General features: G+C 46.6%; 1 protein-coding gene across 3 annotated transcripts; it reads left to right on the forward strand.

Annotated features, from left to right (window-relative positions):
* HRH3 (histamine receptor H3) lies at positions 1-23,214 on the forward strand. 3 transcript variants are annotated; one of them, XR_012896431.1, is made up of 3 exons: positions 1-265; positions 4,955-5,073; positions 21,755-21,839. XR_012896431.1 is itself a non-coding variant. In XM_006126170.4 (3 exons), the coding sequence occupies exons 1-3, from the start codon at positions 17,454-17,456 to the stop codon at positions 22,649-22,651; spliced, it is 1,311 nt and encodes a 436-aa protein (XP_006126232.2). In that variant the 5' UTR covers positions 16,997-17,453; the 3' UTR covers positions 22,652-23,214. The 3 variants fall into 3 exon arrangements, 1 of the variants encoding a protein (XP_006126232.2); XR_012896430.1 differs by lacking the exon at positions 21,755-21,839 and adding an exon at positions 20,447-20,582; XM_006126170.4 differs by lacking the exons at positions 1-265; positions 4,955-5,073 and adding exons at positions 16,997-17,700; positions 20,447-20,613 and having other exon boundaries at positions 21,755-23,214.
* The last annotated feature ends 272 nt before the right edge of the window (positions 23,215-23,486 follow it).

Genomic DNA, 23,486 nt, shown 5'->3' on the forward strand with positions numbered 1-23,486 from the left:
TTCCGCCTGGGGCGCCTGCTGCCACAGCCAGCCTCAGGCCGCTCCTGTGCGGGAATACCTTGCTTCTGTTTCCACCTGGGCTCCTTATTGCACACAGGCATCTCACTGGGTTACCATCATGCCTGCTGGGACTGGCTTAATAATAGAAATCCTGCCTCTTTGAGCCAGGCCAAATGGAGGACAAGGGAGCCACGTGCCAGTGGAAGAATCATCTGAGTGCCAAAAGAGCTCAGTCTGTAGGGTCCAGCCTTCTTAAAAATCTGGAGTAAGTGAGAGACATGGTGGAGTCCTCCTAGGAAGATCTAGGGCGAGGGGATTGTTAGTGTGAAAACCCCTGCCATTTTGTGCTAGCTCATACACACTGAAGGGGGGGGGGGGAAGGGCATTTACCAGGAGCATGTTGTTTATCCCTGGCTCTTGAAAGTCATCTTTAGCACAGGACCATCCAGCAAGGGGGATGTTCCGTGGGTGGCAATGGAGGAGGTGGCATCTCCTTTGTCTTGGGGCGAGCACACACCCCTATGGCACCTCCAACTGGTCACTCAGGGAATCAGCTTTCCCACCTCAGAGACCCTCTACTGGTTGGTGTCCCAGCCTCTGCTGCAGTCTTCCGCTGGTGCAGCCCAGTGGAGCCCTTTCCTCCTCAGACTGTCCTAGGTCAGTGTCCCTGCACTCTGGGGTCCTCCCCGGGAACTCCCAATTCCCTTATAACCACCTTGCCACAGTGACCCACTGCCAGTCTTCATCTAGTCCCTGCCTCAGGCGCAAACCACAGTCTGAAATAGCCACCCAGCATTGCCAAAGGATGTGAACCTGCTGCCTTCTTCTATCTGGACTGTCTCTCTGCAGCTCTAGTATCCTAAGGCCTTGCCTCAGGCCCTGTAGCAAGGTCAGACCAGAGCTCCCCAGCTCTGCCTGCCTTTCCCCAGCACTGCCCTGTCTCAGGAAGCCAGGTCCCTTCTGCTACCCCCGCCAAAGCAAGAGTGTCTTCTCCACTCTAGGAGCCCTTGTTTATACAGCCCCAGCTGGGCCCTAATTGGCTGTATCTGCCTGAGCTGTGGACTCCACTCTTTCAGCCTTCTCCCAGGGCTGGATTTTAACATTTAAAGGGCCAGTGCAGGGCAGATGCCCCATCACACCCTTCCAGGAGGATTTCAAGTGCAAGTAAAGGCAGAGTTTGTCTGTGCAGTGTCTGAGAAAGAAGAAAGTGGCTGCTCTTTACAGCACCATAGAATCATAGAATAATAGGACTGGAAGGGACCTCGAGAGGTCATCGAGTCCAGCCCCCCGCCCTCAAGGCAGGACCAAGCTCCGTCTACACCACCCCTGACAGATGTCTATCTAACCTGTTCTTAAATATCTCCAGAGAGGGAGATTCCACCACCTCCCTTGGCAATTTATTCCAATATTTGACCACCCTGACAGTTAGGAATTTTTTCCTAATGTCCAATCTAAACCTCCCCTGCTGCACTTTAAGCCCATTACTCCTTGTCCTGTCCTCAGAAACCAAGAGGAACAAATTTTCGCCTTCCTCCTTGTGACACCCTTTTAGATATTTGAAAACCGCTATCATGTCCCCCCTTAATCTTCTTTTTTCCAAACTAAACAAGCCCAGTTCATGAAGCCTGGCTTCATAGGTCATGTTCTCTAAACCTTTAATCATTCTTGTCGCTCTTCTCTGTACCCTTTCCAATTTCTCCACATCTTTCTTGAAATGTGGCGCCCAGAACTGGACACAGTACTCCAGCTGAGGCCTAACTAGTGCAGAATAGAGCGGCAGAATGACTTCACGAGTTTTGCTTACAAGCACTGAGCTAGCAGGGCTATCAATCCTTCACAACAGGCAGGGGATGTGTTGTTCCCTGAGGAAGGAGGATTTCTAGGAAACCAGGAGAAAGTACCAATCAGCATAGACTAAAATTTGTGGAAAGTTGTGCTGGTTCTGCCTGCACTGAGCTGAGGTTTCCAAGCTGCCTGTTATTTCCTCTCTAGCGTGCTTTTGTAACTAGATGCCCAGTACTCTTGTACGGGTCTCTGCTACCAGGCAATCGACATCAAAGAAAAGTCTGAGTAGATGAGGAATCGAGAGATCATGACACAGAGCAATAGCTACTAGAAACGACTCCATTAGCCAGGTAGAGGTTCAATGAAATCATTATCAGTCTGCCTTTATTAGCTAGATCTAAAGGCAGGCTTTGTATTGTCATTATTTGGATTAGAAAGGGGCTTCTTTCTGAAATCCTGGCTTGGCCACAGTTTGGTTTTTAAGCTCCACAGGTTCAGAGAATTGAGGCAAGTAAGGAGCTGTTTACATTCCACGTGGGGAAAGGAAAGTGGCTTGTTTGCAGTCTCCCACCCTACAAGCAGGTTTGCTCTCTGGGAAGAAATGCAAAGGTCACAAAGTAAATCACTGAGGGGGTGGAAGAGACAAGGAATCTAATGAATCAGCAGGGATTGCAATAGGCATTTTAATGCTGCACAGGAGTGGGTTTTCCTCACTATAGATATTTGCTTTGCTAATTGATCATACACTCTCCTTGACGGTCATTTTCCTAAGACCTCACATCATCTGACTTGGGCTTGGGCTGTAGGGCTATAAAATTGTTGGGTAGATGTTCAGACTCAGGCTCTGGGAACCTCCCCTCCCTTGGAGTCCAAGATCCAGCCTGCACATCTACTCTGCAATTTTAAAGCCCCACAGTTCCAGCCCTATGAGCCCAATTCAGCTGACCCAGACTGGGACAGGGGAGTTTTGCTAACTGCACTTGTGTACCTAGAATTTGGGGAGGGAGGTGTGAATTGAACCGTGGCAGTGCTTAGACTGGACGCAGAGGGAGTACACGGCTCTCAGGCAGTGTTGTGTGCAACTCACTTCACCTACATGAGGGACGTAAAAATTCATTTTAAAAGGTAACCGTGTAGCCACTAAAAATCTTCGCAGTTACACGCTTCAAGCTCTGCAGTATAAAGCCTAAATAAACTTTATACTGAGAAGCCTGCAGCAAAGCCTCCCAGGAGCGGGGCTGGCAGCCCCTGCTGGCCCTGCTCCTGGGAACCAGTGGGTAACTTGAGGTGAGGTAGGGGTGTGGGCCCATCATGGACAAGGACTGCCCCCACCGGCCAGCTGGAGCAGCCCCTGCCTGCAGTGGAGGGGAGCCCCCTGCCCAGCGTGGGCAAGGAGCCACTCCAGCCCCTACCAGTTAACTAAAACCGGTAAGCATTACCCATTTAGAGTGATGCTTATTGGTTAACTGGTTAACCTTTCACATCCCTAACCTACCTGTCACTTTTGTAATACTGGTAGGAAAAAAACAACACAGATGAAAACCAGCAGAATCTGGCAAACGTGTGCATGGGCAACGGTACACCAAATGTCTTGTGGGCCACGCACAGAACCCCAATGGACCACATGCAGCACACATGCCACAGGCTGCCCCCACTGAACTAGAGCCAGCAGTGGGATCAAACTCTTCCCCTCTGCCAAGCTAGAGGAGTTGTCAGAGGTTCACTCATAGGAAGTACAACTCCGGGCACTTTATAGTGCTGGAACTAGGGGTTTAGGGGGTGCTGCAGCACTCCCTGGCATGGATTGGTTTCCAGGATATACAGGCGTCACAATTTGGTTTCAGAGCTCTCAGCACCTCCACAATATAAATTGTCCCAGCCCGCTGGGGCACTCAGTGATCTGTTCTTACACCTCAGCCATCCAGGCAGGTTGCTTAGAGTGACACCCCTTCCAGGTGAACAGGAAAAGAAAACAAAGAAGTCTGAATTCCAGTGATCCTATCCCAGCTCTCCACTCTCACTTTAGCCGCTCCTTTACTCTCAGGCTACGTCTAGACTGGCATGATTTTCCAGAAATGCTTTTAACAGAAAAGTTTTCCGTTAAAAGCATTTTCGTAAAAGAGCATCTAGCTTGGCATGGAGGCTTTTCCGCAAAAGCACTTTTTGCGGAAAAGCGTCCGTGCCAATCTAGACGCGCTTTTGCGCAAAAAAGCCCCAATCGCCATTTTCGCCATCGGGGCTTTTTTGCGGAAAACAAATCTGAGCTGTCTACACTGGCCCTTTTGCACAAACGTTTTGCGCAAAAGGACTTTTGCCTGAATGGGAGTAGCATAGTATTCAAGCGGCCAGTGTAGACAGCTGGCAAGTTTTTCCGGAAAAGCAGCTGATTTTCCGGAAAAACTGGCCAGTCTAGACACAGCCTCAAGGTATTGTCCTCCCTTCCTGCAAAGGGGGCGAGGGTGGCAGTAGGGGAATCCAGGCCCATGTTTCCTTCAGAGTTCCCACCCCAAGCCCTTGTGCTAAATAGCTAGGGTCCCTCACTGATTCCCCAGGCAGCTTCCTGCCTCAGCCTGTTTGCGAGCACCAGTTGTAAAAGTTCATCCCCCAACCTTCTCTCCCTGCTAGTTTCTCAGGGCAGAACCCAGCCCCTGCAGAAAGGAGCCTCGTCTGCTGGAGCTGCAGCCTTTTCCCTCCCAGCTGTAGTTCATGTTAGTCACAGCTGGGGAGGTAACTGACTGGTCTAACAAACCCTTCCCTGTAGCCACAGTGTGGGGCGAATACTGGGTAGCAAGGAAATCACCTCCTAAGCAATCCTACTTGTTCTCACCTAGAGAGCTGCACAGTGCAATCCCTTTGGCGTGGCCTGCTGCTCTTCAATGGGGGGAATCAAGCGATCCCTCCCAGGAGTGCCTATTCTGTAAGCAGGGTTGGCTGGCCTTAGGCACTGCAAGGGGTAAAGTCACCCTGCTCAAACATTCACAGAAATGCACTAAATTGATAACCCTGGAGACTTCAGCCCTTTGTTTATCTGCAGAATAGATAACAATGCAGGATTTTGTACACCCCTCCCTCACTCTGTGCCACATTCCTGGTCCACAGAGAGCCCGCTTGGCTGTGTGTATCAATAAGGGATTTCAGTTTCCATGTTCACCCATATTTGCTCTTTCAGCTGTGACTGCCAGCAAAAAGGATGGATTTTTCCAATGTAGCTAACTGAGCCTGTCCATTAGGAACTGGATAGATTCTCATCAAGTTGTTTCACAGAGGCCTCTGGATTACTGATTTAAGGTAACAAACTTGATTCTCTTTCAACTGCATTCTTTTCATCAGCTTAGAGGCCAAATGATTCATTTTCAGTCCTTAAACTATTCAGACCCCTAATAAAGTACAGTGCAAGTCAGCTGACTGCTGATTTTTCTGAAGTCTGGAACTTTCAGAGCAAGATTCTGATCTCAGTTATGGACTTGTGACTTACACGGGTGTAAACAAAATTGGATTCTGCTACCTGGTGTTGTACAGAACTATCTCGGCATATCTGCTTCACTACTTTCACATAGAAATGTGCTGGCAGAATACATACAAAATTACTTGCACAAATATTTACATATTACACAACTTAACCTCAGTTTATAAAATGTTGACCAACCAACCTAAGGATTATGGACTATATTCTGCCTTCAGTCACACGCCAGTGTAAATCTGAAGGAACTCTGTTGACTCCAGGGAAGTCTCTCTCATGTAGAAAAGTGATAGAAATGTAGCCGTGTTAGTCTGGTGTAGCTGAAACAAAAAACAGGACTATGTAGCACTTTAAAGACTAACAAGATGGTTTATTAGGTGAAGAGCTTTCATGGGCCAAAACTGCTCCTTCATTTCCTTCTTAAATTCAACCTGCAGAGCAAGTACCTGAAGGTCCTCTCATGTAATATGTGGTTGCACCACTGGAAGTGAGATGAGAATTTGGCCCACAGAATTGATTGGCAGCAATAAATTAATCTGAATTAAACTTTGATATGTATAAGAGATACATGAGTAAATATAGCAAATAATATGCTTAATTAGTTCAGGAAGTCCTTTAAATATTTTATGCGACTACCAACCAGCTCTCTGCTCCAGAGCCCCTGTCGTATCAGAACCAGCAGGAAGGTGGGGAGATGACATTTGGAATACTTCTCCCATATGTACTTTCTACTTCACTAAAGAAAACTTCCATTTGCATACATGGGGGTTAAATAAACTGCAGCCCCCTAGCTGTTTAGTGGCATTGGATTTTGTCAACTTTATGTTAAACAGTGAAGAACCGAGTCTTTAAATCTCACTGTAAATCTCAAGGAACTGCAGTGTAAATCTCAAAGAACTCCACTGACATCTGGGTGAAGTTGCTCTTCTGATCTCAGAAGATTTGGCGTGAGAGCCAAATCTTCTGAGATCAGAATCTTTTTAGACCAATTAAAACTCCCCTATTTAACCTATAACCCACATAGCTAAGCCTCACTTGGAGTACCAAAAATCTAAGCCCAGCTCTGCTCTTTTTAAATGCCTCCTAAGTGGAATAACAGGTGTAACTAGAAACAGTTTAAATAGAAATGGGAAGTCTATTCTCTCAACATGGTTACCTGGATTTGGTGTCATTTGCAGCAGCGAGGAGTAGCCCCTATGATTTGTTATTCAGACCTCGCCTTCTCCTTTTGAGAACGCTGTTGGGCTTAGCAGCTGACACAAAATCCTTTCAAATTGACGGAGGCACAGGGGATATTATTGTCACTGTTGTTATGTCTCAAATGTGTATTTCAAAGTGCAGAGCTGACCTGACCTTGACTAGTGCCAGGTTTCAATGCTGTTCAGTATTTCCCCATTAAGAAGCATTTCACATGCTAACACATCCTGTCCCATGGAATTTGCCTGCTCCAGAGATTTTGAACTCAGCATACTAATAAAAGTGCAGTTTGTCTGCAAGAGACAAGAAGCATGACCCTACCTGAACACAAGTTGATTTGTCATTTTAAAGATTTCGTTTCCAGAAGGCTGATCCCAAGCCCACTGACATCAAAGGAAAGGTTCCCATTGGACACCAACGGGCTTTTTATCATTCCCAAACATAAACAGAATTTTTCTGTGACAAATGATACATCGCTTGACATTTTGTGTGTGTGTATGTCTAGATTTTCAGGTTACAGCCAAAACAAGGATCAGTTTTTTTCTGATCTCTGTGGCCTTCCCCATTGTTTTATACAGCAGCACCCTCCACACCTTCCAGTGTGGCTGTTCAGTGTATCTGCTGCTGCTGTAGAAAGTCTCCCATTAGAATTCAGTTCATACACACCAGTCTGCTGGGGATGGAGACGTTTAAGGGCCCTGCACGCTATGCTTCTTCCCAGCTGAGATCTTCCCAGATGCCTCTTCTTCAAAACCCACTGCATCGTAGTCACCACCACCCGATCCTTCTTCCCATGCAACTCACTGGCTGCAGTGATGCAGAGTTCTAGAACTGCATGCCCTGAAGAGCACATGCTGAATTTTCTGGTACGATTATTGTGAGGATGCATTCAATCGTGGCAATGGCTTGTGAACCGTTTACAGGCAATTACAAAAATCTGAGCCAATCCATGGTGCATTTCATCAGCCCTGGGCCACCAAAAAAACACCCTGCAAAGGATCCTCATGCATCAGAGGGCATGTAGGGGCCTTGCAAGGAATGGAAGACCCACGCCTTGTGACATTTAATTCTAAACTTGGCAAAACATTAGGAAATAGAGTATGGTGATACACTTGCATAAGAGAGAGATAGATGAATAATAATGCCATATGCACTTAAACAGGGATTTCCATCTGTCAAGCTCAACATGCATTACAAAGAAAGCTAAACAGCATTAGGTCAATTGTGAGAAGTCTCAGAGGGGTAGCCACATTAGTCTGTATCTGCAAAAACAAGGAGTCCTGTGGTACCTTAAAGACTAACATCTTTCGTGGACATAAGCTTTTGTGGGTAAAAACTACTTTGTTAGATGCATGGAGTAGAAATCACAGAGGTTGGTGAACATGTATACACACACATACACACTAACATATCAAAAGAGTGGAGGAGTGTAGGATCTATCCAGTGTAGGACCAGTGTTAAAGAGGCCAGTTCAGTCAGGGTGGATGTGGGTCACTCCCAGCAGTTGATGGGGAGGTGTGAATACCAAGAGAAACCTCCCCACACCTGCTGGGAGTGAACCACATCCACCAGGACTGAATTGGCCTCTTTAACACAAGTCCTACACTTAATAAGTAACTCCTTTCTTTTGATATGCTAGTACAGGTTGGACCTCCCTGGTCCAGCACCCTTGGGACATGATGAGTCCCGGATGAGGGATTTTGCTGGACCAGGGGAGCTTATATCTGGCCCCCTTGCTGCTGGCCCCCCTGTTTTTGGACCAGCCACTGCCCTCCTGGTTGGCTCCCACACTGCTGCCAGCCCTGCTGCCTTGCTTCCTCCCCCCTTCCTTGCCATGCTGGACAACCCAACTCCAGCCCAGGTCCCAGTGTGCCAGGCACCCAGCCCAGCTGGGTCATGCCAGGCTCCTGGCCCTACTGTTGCACCCGGCAACCCAACTGTGAGAAGCCAAGCTCCTGGGCCCGCTGGCAGCTTGCTGCCAACAGCACACAGCTCTGCTGACCCACAGAGCTCCTTGCCACCAGCCTTCCACTGGAACTAGCTGGTCCTGGAACATCTGTGATTTGGTTGCTGGACCAGTGAATCCCAGTTTACAGAGATTCAACCTGTACATATATATATCTCCCAACCTCAGTGATTTCCACTACATGCATCTGACGAAGTGTTTTTACCCACGAAAGCTCATGTCCAAAGAAATCTGTTAGGGTGTGTCTATGCAGCACCCATTCCTTGAAATAAGCTATGCAATTTGCACTTATTACAATCTAATTTCTAAATAGCTTATTTAAAAATGTGGCACTGTCTACACAGCACCAAATTTCGAAATAAAGCGCTATCCCAAAATGTCCCTTATCCTTCGTGCAATGAGGTTTACAGGGACGTTGGCATAGTGAGCCCATTATATTTCGATATAATGGGCTTGCTCTTAAGATGCGGAATAGCTATTTTGGGATACCAGAATATCCCAAAATAGCTCCACAATGTAGACGGACGTAGTCAGTCTGTATCTTTAAGGTGCCACAGGATACCTCATTGAATTAGTTCCATTGTACACACAAGAAACTGGTGCACAGAGTAGTAAAGTGACTTGCCTATGTTCAGTTCAGTGCCAGACCTGTGAATGGAACCCAGAACTTTGGGGCCAATGGCCCATACTGCTTGGCTTCCCGCCACTACGACTAAATCAGTAGGCCTCATTAGACAGGTTGGGAGGTGCTGAAGATATCACTTACGTGCTTGAATAGGAGACCATGCCCCAGGCTGGGTATCTGTATTCCTGATTAGGCATCCATGGGGCATACCACTGTGTGGTGCTGCATGTTACATCTGCGACTCTGGGGAAGGTGCTAGTTTGGACGCATACAGATCAGTGCTGTTCTTAGACTCACAACACGGTGCATCTTCCTTTTGAATACCCCGCCCACTGAGAAGTTTGTTGTATCTGATAGGGGGTTGCTCTTGTCATCGCCATGTTTGTCAAGGGTTAACCTTACTGAACAGAGTACCTTGGAACCTGGCAAGGAGGAAACACATTCAGACACTCCTAGAAGTTCTGATGCCAAGTTGAAGCAGAGAACGGAGCATGTCCCATGGCTGATTCCATTGTGTTCCATCGATGTTTGCATTGTCATACCACTTCCTTTACAATTTTTCAGTCCTTATAAATCTTCAAAGCACCACGCTCAGCAACTATCTTTTTAAAAGGGAAATACATTAAAGACTCAGTATTTCTCTGGCAAAGGCGATGCTCCTCCTGTTGCTTCTCCTGTTCCCTGATGCTATATTTGAAAGACTTTGCTTCTTTCTTTGTGCAGAAGCAGAAGCACAATGGGCTGGCAAAGCAGCAACTGCAGGGTTCCTCTTGGCTAAGTTGGCTTCTCATTCTGCTGCAGCTCTGGAAGTGCTAGAACTTATTCCAGTCACATGTGCCCCTCGGCATGTGTGCCATCTATATCTATGGGGGAGGGAGGGTTTCCACTTGTTATTATAATGATCACTTCCGTCACTAGCCCCTCAATTCAACTATAAATAATGACAGGAAGCTTCTACCACTCTGATCTGGGGCACACTTACACTCATTAAACATATCCCATACTTTTGAAATTGGCTGCTAAAAGCTGCCAAATATTAAGTTTTGATTGAGATTTACTAAGGCAAATGCTCGTTTGTAATGAGTCACGAACTGTAAAACTGGAATCAGTTTTTAAACTGGCCTCAAAGTTTAGTTCCATGAACTTGTAACAGCAGTTGAGTTGGAGTGGCAGGCAGTGTTCAGATGAAATTGACATCATGCCCCTCACATACTTCAAACCCACTTCAGCCTACTTAATAAATCAGCAAGCCAATGTGTGAACTCACTGTTGAGAGGAATGCTGAAAGCTGTTCAGCAAGAACCACTTTACTTTTACCTGTAATAGTTGGAGTGGCTGCCTTTTTTAGAGCCTTATTCAGTCTATGAACTGCTTTGAATTCCATTACTGCAGGAGTCGCCATTTCAATCTCCAAGGCTACATCTACACTGCACAGTTATTTTGGAATAAGCTATTCCAGAATAGTTATTCTGAGATATCTTATTTCGAAATAGCACGTCTACATTAAGGAAGCCTGCCTCATACTAATTTTGAGGCTTCCCTGCAGTGTAGACATTCTATCTCAATTTAGAGCACCAGGAGGAATAACTTAGAATGGCCCTGGTGAGGGGCTATTTCGAAATAACAGAAGTGGAGTGTCTATACACACCTTATTTTGAAACAGCTATTTCAGAACAGGCGTTATCTTTCATAGAATGAGGTTTACAGAAGTTGGAATAAGCCATCCGTTATTTCAAAATTATTTCGAAATAACGGAATTGCTGTGTAGATGCTCGCATAGTTATTTCAGAATAACAGCCATTATTCTGAAATAACTTTGCTGTGTAGACACACCCCAAAGGTCTCTCCCATTTATACATTCACAAAAGAGGAAAAGACACCATCACTGCATGCTGGACTACACTATACTCATCTACAGTTTTACTGATATAACAATGTTGATTAGGGGTGTGATTTTTCCTGACACCGTTATGCCAATAAAAGCCTTAGAGTTTATCTAAAGGAGCCTTACAACCACAGAGTTTATTTCAATTCTCAAATGGAATAAAACTATATAAAAAAAATTATACTTTTAAGCATAGACAAGACATCTGAAAATTGAGTAAAATACAGGGATGAACTTAAACTGCAAAGTTCTGACCCAGATCCATCACCTTCCCACACTGCAGAGTTTAGGGTTTGGATCTTGAATTTTGGCTGAGACTGATTTCTAATTGTTTGGGTTGTGATTGGTATGTTTCAGCTGATACATTTGTGATGGACCGCCTCCTTGCTAGTGCTTATTTAAATAGTGCCGATTTAAATATCCCGGGCTTCATTTGCATGTTCCCGGGCACCGCCATTTTTAAATCCCCCCTAGTCCAAACTCCGTGCCCGCAGCTACACGCAGCATGGAGTAGGTAGTTCGAATTAGAGATCCTAATTCGAACTACCGTTACTCCTGGTGGAAATGAGGAGTGCCGTGGGCACGGAGTTCGGACTAAGAGGGATTTAAAAATGGCAGCACCCGGGAACATGCAAATGAAGCCTGGGATATTTAAATCCCAGGCTTCATTTGCAACTCCGGTTGCCCTGATTATTTTACCTAGCTCGAACTAACGAGCTAGTGTAGACATACCCTCAGGGAGCAATCAGTGTGCATATCCTCCTTTCCTTTTAAAGGGGGCTTACCTGAATGATTTATTTGGGGTTCTGATCCCATCTGGGGAGCGGGCCCAAAACTGTATGCTCCTCAGACCTGAAGTGGTTCAGTGCTTGCATTGCTCTACAGGAGAGGGGGAGGGAGGATGGTGACCTCTGCTCTGTGCATTGGCTGGGGGAGACCAGGAGACCTGGCCCAGCAGGACAGGGCGGTGAGAAACCCCAGAGAACAAAGAGGTGAGTGTCAGTGGCTTTGTCAGCTCTCTGGGACAACACCCCTAAGGGGTCTTCTGTGACTGCACCCCGTCACAGTATTCTTTAAGAAAAACTGCCTGGAGAATATGCGTGCTAAGGTGAAATCAGAAGTGGTTTTAGTGATTAAAGCAGAACCATTGTATTTTCATTTGTTGGGGATGCTGTCCATTTAAATAACAATACTTGAGCTGTTCAAGATAACAAGAGATGCCTTTCAGTTCTATCATCATTGGACATAATGTTGTTCGTCCATCATATTCGAAGAGGACCTTGACATCTAACGGGTTATGGACTGTCCATGGTGTGTCCGCAAATGGCTGATAAGGCCGATACAGGCATGGAATGTTCTGCCACATGTCGGGCAGACATGTGTGGGCACCACTGTTGCAGCTTTTGCAACTCTGGCTTTACGGAGTGCTCGCTTCTCTTGTGCTATGGTTGTCCTTCTGGCTTCAGATGTTTGACAGCCTTGGTAGATCAGCGTGTGCCATGTTGATCGGTCTTGTGCCAGGGTCTCCCAGGAGGTGGTGTCAATATCCAGGGACTTGGGAGAGGCTTTAAGCGTATCTTTGTATCGCTTCTTTTGTCTCCCGTGCGATCGCTTCCCTTGAAACAGCTCACCATAGAAGAGCTGTTTAGGGATGCGATGATCTGGCATCCTTGCAACATGGCCTGCCCAGCGTGTCTGAGCTTTCATCAGCAGGGTGTAAACTGACGGCAGACCTGCTCTAGAAAGGACTTCTGTGTCTGGCACCTTATCCTGCCACCGGATCCTCAGAAGTCTGCGGAGGCAAATCGTGTGGAAGTGGTTCAGTTGCCTAGCGTGCCTCCTGTATACAGTCCAAGTCTCACTGGCGTACATCAGGGTAGTTAACACTACTGCTCGATAGACTTTAAGCTTTGTAGCAAGGCTTATTCCACGGCGGTCTGTGGGACCGCCATGGAATTGGACATAATAGATATATCTAGGCAAACATGATGCTATCTGGATTTTAGGAACAGTCCCTCATCCATTCCTAAAGTGAAAATCAGTCTCTATGAATAAAGTCCAAGCAGCTTATATCAATATGATAGGGCAATATGATATACATTCCACCAAAAGCCAAAGAACAGCACAGGAATATTTTATGGGATCCTAGAGAGGATCACCAAAACCCTGGGTCTGAATATCTTGGTCCCTATCTTTGTAACAAACTTAATAAAATTTCAGGTACTCGTCCCTTAATTAGGGATATTGAGATTTTGCAAAGGAGGGTTCACAGCATGAACCCATCTCTGCATCTGACATGTTGGCACTGACAAATATTCTGCCAGAAGTCTTCATGAATTGCAAATACACGAAGGAACTGAGATGCAATAGAGGCATGTGAGAAGAGCTGTGAAACCTGGTATGCATGACTGCATAGACCCTGTAACCTGAACCCTTTCCTCAAGTGATGCTCTGACAACATTATCTAGGAGACTCAGCAGAAAGCTGGGGAATTAAAGCCGGAGACTCCACGATGCTAAACTCTGGATTGTCAGAAACACTATCAAAGACTCAACCCTGGAGTGGAGAAGAGGTTTCCACCCGGAAGGATGGCTAAGCAGGATAGATAATCCACACTGCTTCAGAGCATAATCAGTCAGACACTTTTTTTATCTGAACAGGAATTGTGCTAAGCACAAGAGCTACTGCAGTGCCTGTCATGCCCAGCACATACGCCTGTGTGCATGTCACAGCAGAGACCGTGAACGTGATTGATGTGGAGCAAAGGAAGCACATCAAAGACAACTTAAAATTAATCCTGGCAGGACCTAAGAACAATACAGAAAACACTGGAAAGAGAAGCCCATGGCAATAAACTGTGTGCAAAACTATGAGAGTGCCGTGTGAGAAAGCATGAATACAGGTTCCCAACCAAAACAGCAAAGGCTCATGGTGGTCACTACCAACAATGAGGTAAGAACAGCAGTGGCTGGTGAATCTAAAAGAAAGACATAGGCCTAAGTCACAGATCTGGAATCAGTATGTTGGTCCAAACACTCTCAAAGTTTGGGGGTTGGATCCAGGACTTAGATTTGTCCCAGTATAAGGATACGGTCAGTTGCGACATTCAATTTTAAACTTCCCTAAGAATTAGGGGGGTTGAGAAAGTGTTTCCAATTTATACTAAGGGCTTGTCTACAAGGGTAAATTAATCGCAGTAGCTATTCCTCAGTAGCTGATGGACTGTCTCACTGCAGAATTCCAGCACTTTATATTCATACCCTCCCTTAATCCAAAATAACTTTCAAGTGTAACAGAGCTTAGGAGTTTGCCTACAGTACACTTTTAGTGTAAAGCCATTACATTATATCTTTAAATATATGGGGCCAGCTGCAATGCTCACATACAGAGCTCAGGGGAGTTACAGTCTGAGTTAGGGCTCAATTCATCTGACAGGGGTACAAATTCAAAATGAATACAAATATAAAATAATTTTTTCACCGATAGAACTTGCCACCTTGGGCAAACTTATTTAAAGGGGCTAAATATTTATTGGTGAAATGTACCACTGTGCAGGAAGCCCTATGCTCTCCTTAATGGGTAGCAGGTTTAAAACGAATAAAGAACGTTCTTCTTCACACAGCGCATAGTCAACCTGTGGAACTCCGTGCCAGAGGAGGCAGTGAAGGCTAGGACTATAACAGAGTTTAAAGAGAAGCTAGATAATTTCATGGAGGTTAGGTCTATAAAAGGCTATTAGCCAGGGGATAGAAATGGTGTCCTCTGTTTGTCAGAGGCTGGAGATGGATGGCACGAGACAAATTGCTTGATCATTGTCTTCGGTCCACCCCCTCTGGGGCACCTGGCACTGGCCACTGTCGGCAGACAGGCTACTGGGCTAGATGGACCTTTAGTCTGACCCAGTATGGCCATTCTTATGTTCTTAAATCTCGCTTTGGACTTTGGGCATAAGTGGGGCTTAAGTGATATGTAATCCCCAAAGGCCTAAGTGGTAGTTAAATTATGCATAGGACTAGTGTGAACTTTCTGAACAGTGTTGATTTTCTCCCTATTTGCATATGTCTATGATATGCACTAGCTAGGTCAAAAAGCTGGAAGCTCTATTAACCTGAATGCTTAAAGGTTTTATCTGATCACCTGTGGAGGGAGCAAGGGAATTTTTCTCCTACTGCCAAAATATTGCACAGCAATATAAAGCCCATTTTTAGGTATTTTTTTTTTACCTTCCACTGAAGTAGGAGACAGAGGACATTGCTAGAGCAAGATTACTGAACTATTCGTGATAGTCTGCTCGGCTATGGCAATTGTCATGTCATTAATATGCAGGGAGCATTAATCAGGGTTAGCCATAGTCATTAGGCATTTAGATGTTATTTTAATTTGCAAATTGTTTGCAACAATCTTAAATTACCGTAGTTATCCGGTACAGTTTCTACTTCCTGATTAGATGGTGGAAATTTTGTGAGCAGGAGAACAAGTGATGAATGGTCAACAATGAATAATAATACAGCATTCACATTGTATGCACAGACCCAGAATCATTTGGTGCTGTCAACATTTTCATGAATGACTGCCTGAATATTTACAAACAATGAATTCTATGATCCCTCCAACTGGCCTGCTTGTTCATGAAACAGTTTATGATCAAACATTCTCAGGAGCCTGAAGATCTGCTCACATTAATGCCAAGATGATATTGTGGATTGCAAAGGCCATTGCCTGTTCTAAATAAAGCAGCAGATCTATTGGAACATACTGACACTCAGTCAAGCTTATCATTGAATCTGGTCTTCTCACAGCTTCCCTGTTGTCATGCATGAAGTTATTTGGAGTCTAAAGAATGCACAACTAACCACCTTCATCTGCAGCCCTAGACTATTTCAGGTAGCAATATTTTTATCTCACATATGGTGCATTTTCTCTGTATTTTCCCCACCTTGTTTTTCATCTTAGGTTCTTGTGCTGATGGGGACAAGCACACAGTGACATCCTCTGTCAAGACCGTGAAATGACTCTGGCAGAACCTTTCTGTTCTCAGGCTTTCTGCTATTGAGTTGAATTATTACTTCTTATACATAGGAGGCAGCTTCTCTCACTATGCAGACCCTAGCAAGAAACAGACGCAGAACATTTTGTTCACTGATTAACGTGGAAGATGATTTGATTAATATTCTTGAGCTGCCTTTCCCAATCTGTTCTTCAGATACAGTCTACGCAGTATGCAAAGTCCAAACTTTATCCTCTAACTTGTTTTATAAATGCAGAAAACAATCAGGTAACCAAGAACTTAAGCAGGGGCTTAACTTTAACCATGCAGGCAGCCCCAGTAATGTTAAAGTGAATCATACAATAATAGAGCTGGAAGAGACCTCAGGAGGTCATCAAGTCTAGCCCCCTGCCCAAGGCAGGACCAATCCCAACTAAATCAACCAAGCCAGGGCTCAATGCATAATGAAATTCTTATGATGGACTGGGGACATGCTTGAGCCTTCTTCCTAGGTTTGGCTGCTCCATAGAGTTCCTCCTTCAAGTCTGCTCAGCCCACATCTTTGATCTGCTTTCTTCCGAGAGCTACTTCCACCTTCATTATCTCCAAGGAAAACAATGAATGAGGACAGCAGAACCCTATGAGTCCTTTCCCAGCAAGATCAACCGCTGCTAATAAGCTAGGGAAGGTTTCCAAGGTAGTGGTGGCTTCAGCCAGCCAGTTAACTCATCACTGTGGGAAACTATGTTTGAACATTCCACAAGTCTCCCACCGCATTAGAATCGGGCATGTTGTAGCGCTCAGGTCTTAGTCCATCTCCAGCCTCCCACAATGTACACAGCGTTTCAGAGTTAAGGAATTTTCTGTAGAATAAGGATTTGTCCAGTGCCCTCAGCCAATCATGTCCCGCCCCCTCCGCAGCTTTTCGGAGCCAAGCCGATGAAACTCGCTCGGTGACGAGTGATTCGCATTGTCTCCTGAGCCGGAGTGCTCAGCACCAGAGTTGGAAAGGGGGGGAAACAGCTGGCAGGAGAAGCTGACTGAACTCCCTGCAGCCAATGAATCGCGCGGCCTCCCGCTGGGTCCTTGGCTCTGCAGAAGCAGCGGCGCGTTCACACGGCGAGCACCGCTGAGCTAACCCGGAGTGGCTGCGGTGTGGTTCCAGACTGGTCTTCGAACCCCAAGAGCGCGCCCTGAGCCGGCAGCCCGCGGGAGCACATGCAGCGTTAGGCGGGGCAACGATCAGCAGGCACAAAGGCGCTCAGGGGAGCGCTGGGCGTCGACCCCACTCTGGTGCAGAGAGGGAGCAGGTCCCGGGCAGCTACTCACCCCTGGGGAGTGCGATCCCTTTGCTCCTTCCCCTTCCCTACCCGTTTCGGGAAGGAGCACGGCGGTTCCTGGCGCTGGCGGATACCCCTCTGGGGAGCGATGCAGCCGCTGCTGTCGATTGGGCTGGGTGTGAGCGAGGATCCAGCTGGATCAGCCCCCGCCGCCGGGATGGTGTGGACAGTTCCTGCCGCCTGAGTCGCTGAGCGGCGTGGTGCTGAAATGGACAGCGCCCTGCAAGACTGGCCACTCAACGCTTCGGCGGCGGAAGGCAAAGCAGCCGGGCATCAGCTGGCGGGCAGGTTCGGGGCCATGTGGACCATCTCTCTGGCTGTGCTCATGGCGCTGCTGATCGTGGCCACCGTGGTCGGGAACGCGCTGGTCATGCTGGCTTTCGTGGTGGACTCCAGTCTGAGGACCCAGAACAATTACTTCCTTCTCAACCTGGCCATCTCCGATTTCCTAGTAGGTAAAGTACCACGTCCGCTTCCCTCTCCCCAGTTTGGCGACCGCGGGGCCAGCCTCAGCCACTGCAGCTCGGACACATATTTCCCCGCTGGGCTTAAAGTTTTGCTTGTGTGCAGCAGGCAGCATAGGAGCCGACCGGCAGAGGCAGCTGCCTGGTCTCTTTGGGGCTGTTCTCGGCCACCCCAGGGAGAGAGAGAGGCGCTGGAACAATGTTTATAGTGCGGGTGCTGAGAGCTGTTGAACCAAACTGGAAAGCTGGTATATCAGGGAAACTCCCCCCTCCCCACTTCCAGATGTGATGGAGAGACATAGGGGTCTTGCTCGCTTCACTGCCCTATGGCTCAGGTTAAAATGGTCCTCCCTGCAATCTTTGCAAAGAGCTCCTGCTCTCCTCTCTTCAAGGGTTGTACCCAGCGCTAAGCGGGTTTGAACATCAGAACAAATTCACAACGTGAACAATGTAAAACTCGGGCTGTTTCCCCTCCCTCGGGACTGGACTTCCCACGGAAATCCTCTATCATTGCATCTTCCCTCCACCACATCCTCTAGCTAGGATCCACACAGCTGCGTAAGGCGTGTGCCTTTTAGAGGCCTCCACAGCCTGTTCTGGAAAGAAGAGGTAGTTGGAAGTCCAGTTATGTACATGTTTGGTGGTGCCCAGTTAACATGGCAACACTGAACCAGGCCAGGCACAAGTACATGCTACTCTGTGAGGCGGGTATTGTTAACAGAAGGACAGAGCCCAAGTAGATGTGTGTTGTTAATAAGTCCGTGGGGTGGACGGCACAATGAGCCCTCCGGCAACTGCTCCGGCTTCTGTCCGTGTATCTTGCAAGGGCTATTAAGCGGGGATGCAAAGGGCAGGGTGAGTAACCGCGCGGGCTTGCAGCTGGCCAGATGTTCTAAGAAGTTGCACGCTTGGCTAACGGAGAAGGCTGCACAGTCTCCTGTCGCTCGCTATGTGAGAGAGCCGAGCTGAGTGAGCAGCCCCTGGCTCTGTGAACTACAACCAAAAGGCTGTGTGCAAACAGGCTGAGTGCAGTTCTGACCCATCCCCCGAGCCAAAGATTAAGAGCTGCGACACACATCTTCGCAGGAGGAATAGCATGGATTTCTTTACTGTTAAACCCCCCCCTTACAAAACAACGAATAGTCCTGCAGCACCTTAGAGACTAACAAAAAATGCAGATGGTATCATGAGCTTTCTTGGGCACAACCCACAACAGATGAAGAAGTGCCCAAGAAAGCTCATGATACCATCTGCATTTTTTTTTTAGTATCTAAGGTGCTGCAAGGACTATTCGCTGTTTTTTAAGTTTTTTTCAGTTACAGATTAACAGGCTACCTCTCTGAAATTTACTGATGTTTAATTAGGAATTAATAATGATCTCAACTTCCTGGAAGGATTATAATCCATCAAACCCCAGAGAGATTGCTTAGTTGACTCTCTTTCTCTCTCTCCACATTGATAAGCAGGAGCATTATCAGTGTCTCATATGCAAAAATAGGAGGGCAGAGTTACTGAACTGTATCTGGAAATAGTTCAGAATGCTAGACACTACGGTAATGCCTCTGAACAGCCCTTGACTTAGAGTAAGGTGCAAAGCCTCGCAGACCCTGGATTCCATCTTTTCCTAGCTTCTTCGATATGCAGATGATCTTAGTGATTGATTGGTTTTCAAAATCTATGTTGTATTTTTGACAGAGCTGTCAAGCCCTCACCTCTGCCACCTTGTTGGAAAGTCTGGGCAAAATCCTGGGAAGGGCTGGATAGTTGTTAACCATGATAAGCCAAGAACATCAGATTCTGCTTTCCCCTTGTGCCAGATGCAGAGAGAGGGTACTCAGTGCTCCCTCCCCTTCCTTGGAGGGGGGGGGGGGAGAAGAGAACAGTAGCTGGTCAGGTTACAGACCCAGAACCTGCTTCTGTAAACACACATGCACTGGTACCAACTACCACACTTGAGAAAATTCACCTGTGGAAACTTATAGGATCAGGCTCTCAGATGGGAGCACTGTGGAGCCCCTCCCCACCTCATCCCCAAAAAGAACTAACCTGGGTCCTCCATCAAAGAAAAGTTCAGGCCAAAACGGAAGCCAGGGAAGCTTTGATTTTAAAGGACAAGCTGGGAGTCCTTGTTTATGCGTCACCATGAGATGGTAATGCGTAAAAACCTGGTTGTTCCCTTGCTTTACAGCTTTCCTGTAAAGCTCAGATTTCGAGCTTTTCCTGGGGCATTTGGGCAGCCATCTCCCATTCATTTAAATGGGAGTCATGCAGCCAAAGCTCAAGATCCTCAAAGGAGTTCAGGTACCTATCCCCCACTGAAATCAATAGGAGCTTGGCACCCTTGTTTTTGAGTGCCCAGGCTCCAAATCCTTAAGACCACTTTGAAAATCACAGCCTGGGTGTTCATGGGCTCTTTGGCAGACATAAGTGTATTCTCAGCCTATTCTCATCTAGCAGGCTCCTTTCTGTCTCACTAGCCTGTGCTGCTGCTATGTCACAAGATTAGGTTTTTAAGAGACACTCATGGAAAAAAGCACAAATGGTGACCCGAGCAAACCCACCCCAACCTGGCCCATCCAATCTAAATACACAAAATGGCCATCTTGAGCTACGGTGCAGACCTGCAAATAGCATCCTGTACACTACCAGTTATTCTCAGCATTCAAGAGAGTTACTTTTTTCAAACACCTGTGCACCATGCAGAAGCCCTTTCAAATATAAACACCTCTCATTGCAGGTGCCTTTTGCATTCCCTTGTACGTGCCCTATGTGCTGACAGGACGATGGGCCTTTGGAAAAAGCTTCTGTAAGCTCTGGCTAGTAATTGATTATCTGCTCTGCACCTCTTCAGTCTTCAACATTGTGCTGATTAGCTATGACAGATTCCTCTCGGTGACAAGAGCGGTAAGTACTGACATGTCAGAGATGAGAAAAGCCTTCCTCTTCACTTTATTGTCTAGAGCCATCTGTGCTAAATAAAAGCTGTTTGATTCGTTGGGAAATGATGAATCTTTTAACTTGGTGATGGAAAAGAAAAATTCCTGGGAAAATACACAGTTCACTCAGAAATCTTGACATTAGGTGTGCTTTAAAAAACAAACAAACAAAAAAACCATCACTCAAAGCCTTTGGGGTTCAGAACCCATGAAACAAGTTGTCCTTCAAAAGCTGGCAGGGAAGAAGGTGTTTGAGTGACAGCCAGTCAATTCAAGTGAGGCAAACAGTTTATTACCAACTTGCAGTGGTTATTTCCAGACTAAACAAACTGATTCCAATGGGAGTTACGGTCCCAGGAAGAGGCTCACAGGTTGCAGTAGAATCTTGTAAGATGCCAAAATGTCCTAAATGCAGTTATTGCAATTGGAGTTGAGGGTACTAAGCATCTTACAGGAGGTGGACAGCACTTCATAAATGTTCCAAATACAATACACAATGTCTACACAGGAGCACAATGCATAAAGGTCAGAGGCAATCCAAGGACAAACTGCAACAAAGCTCATGTGCTGGACACAGGAGTTTGATGTGGGCCTCTTTCTAACAATTTCACAGTGCATGCCGGGAGAGTACAGGCATGTGGCTGGGGCAGTGGACTAGATGGTGAGGCTCCGTGGAGTCAGTTCCCATCTCTGCCACTGACTCAGGCTGCTGCTTTGGACAAGTAACAATATCTCTCTTTGCCTCATTTTACCCATCTGCAAAATGTGGTTAAAAAGCAAGTATCAAATTTGGGCTGAGATATGTATCAAGAATGATTGATTGACATAAAAAGCGACTATCTCTCTGAAATGTACTGACTCAGTTCAGGACTGTCCTAAGCCAGTCATGAGCCAAGTATGGTTTGTACTTAAAGGACCAGGTCCTAGCTCTTCTCTGGAGGGGGACAGGGGGACGATTCATTTAGTGACTGTGTCCACTGTCTCCAGCATATGCATTTGTTATACTGCAAAGATATCATATAGCAACTTTGCCAGACATTTAGGTTATAAAACAGTCTAAGCTGGTGAATGTATTTGGTCATATCTAAGAAAAGTTTTTTCCACTCTAGGTCACATATCGAGCTCAGCAAGGTAATACCAAGCAAGCAGTACTGAAAATGGTCATGGTGTGGGTCTTAGCTTTCCTACTCTATGGACCTGCAATTATCAGCTGGGAATATGTAACCGGGCAGAGCATCATACCTGATGGAGAATGCTATGCTGAATTTTTCTACAACTGGTATTTTCTCATGACGGCTTCCACTCTGGAGTTTTTCACTCCCTTCATCAGTGTTTTGTTTTTCAACTTGAGCATTTACCTGAACATTCAGAAACGCACCAAAATCCGTCTAGATATCTTCCACGAAGTACAGAGCCAGTCATTCATGGAGGAGATGGAAATGAGCCCAGAAGGAAAGCTTTCCCTGAAATGCTGTAAGTGGGACCAGAAAGAGCCAGCTAAAACTCTCGACCTTCCTAAGGGTGAAGTACAACAAGCAGCTGCCAATGCCAGTATTAGTGAGAGAGACTCACAGACAGCAAACTCAAAGAGCTCTGGGCTCTATGGTGGGAAACCAAAGTCTTTCAGCAAGAGGAGCTATAAACCATCGGCATCGGCACTGTCTATAGAGAAACGGATGAAGATGGTCTCCCAGAGCATCACGCAGCGCTTCAGGCTCTCCAGAGACAAGAAGGTGGCAAAATCACTGGCAGTTATTGTGAGCATTTTTGGGCTTTGCTGGGCACCATACACCCTCCTCATGATCATCCGTGCGGCTTGCCATGGCCACTGCATCCCTGATTATTGGTATGAGACTTCCTTCTGGCTCCTGTGGATCAACTCTGCCATTAACCCTGTCCTCTATCCCCTCTGCCACTACAGTTTCAGAAGAGCTTTCATGAAACTCCTGTGCCCCAAGAAGCTCAAGATCCAACCCCACAATTCCCTCCAGCACTGCTGGAAGTGAGTTAATCTATCCTCGTCTTTGAGGAGCTGCTGTGCCGCTTTTGCCACATTTTGCAAAACGACCGTAGTTCATTTCCCTTGAAAAATATGAAGACAGCATTTCATGGGGGTAGCAGGGTGCAGCATTAACTTCTCATGCTCCCTCGGCAGGAACAAAAACGGGCAGAATGCAGAGATGTGAGTTAAGCTCATGACACTTACATTGTTGTCCCCCCCCCCCAAATGTATGCACAGAAGAGCTCTACTGCCACCTAGACAGCCAAAATGGGATTGGTCCTTATTCCAAAAAAGAATCCAAAATGTCAATCTAATCTTGCCTCCCATAAGTAATACACAATTTAACCATTTTCAGAAGTTTGCCATGAATCTGAGGTTCTCTTCTCATAGCCAATGTAATACACATGCCTGGGAAGGAGCAAACATTTCAAAGAACTCTCATTTATTATTATTTGTATTATGATTGTGCCTAGGGGACTCTATTACAGACCAGGACTCTACAGTACTGGGCCTTGTCTACCCCAGGGGTGGGCAATAATTTTTAATGTGGGGGCCACTCCAAGATTTTGGTAAGTGGTAAAGGGCCACACTTCTGTGGAGGGGGTGCAGGGTCTGGGACAATGGGTGGGGTGTAGAAGGGAGCTTGGGCTAGAGGACTGGGGTGCAGGAGGGGAGTGTAGAGTCTGAGAGGGAATTTGAGTGAAGGAGGGGGTTATAATCTGGGGCAGGGGCTTGGAGTGTAGGGTCCGGGGGGGTTATGGGTACAGGAGAGGATTCTGGCCTGGGGGAGGGTGTAAGAGGGGCTGCAGGGTCTGGGAGGGAGTTGTTACCTGGGAGAA

This window comes from Pelodiscus sinensis, chromosome 18, assembly GCF_049634645.1.
Source record: "Pelodiscus sinensis isolate JC-2024 chromosome 18, ASM4963464v1, whole genome shotgun sequence".
Lineage (NCBI taxonomy): Eukaryota > Metazoa > Chordata > Testudines > Trionychidae > Pelodiscus > Pelodiscus sinensis.

Bases quoted from the DNA above. Each gene is read 5' to 3' on its own strand.
- HRH3 (XM_006126170.4), top strand. From the start codon at position 17,454: ATGGACAGCGCCCTGCAAGACTGGCCACTCAACGCTTCGGCGGCGGAA. The intron at 17,701-20,446 runs GTAAAGTACCAC...CTCTCATTGCAG, and splicing joins CATCTCCGATTTCCTAGTAG to GTGCCTTTTGCATTCCCTTG. The intron at 20,614-21,754 runs GTAAGTACTGAC...TTTCCACTCTAG, and splicing joins TCCTCTCGGTGACAAGAGCG to GTCACATATCGAGCTCAGCA.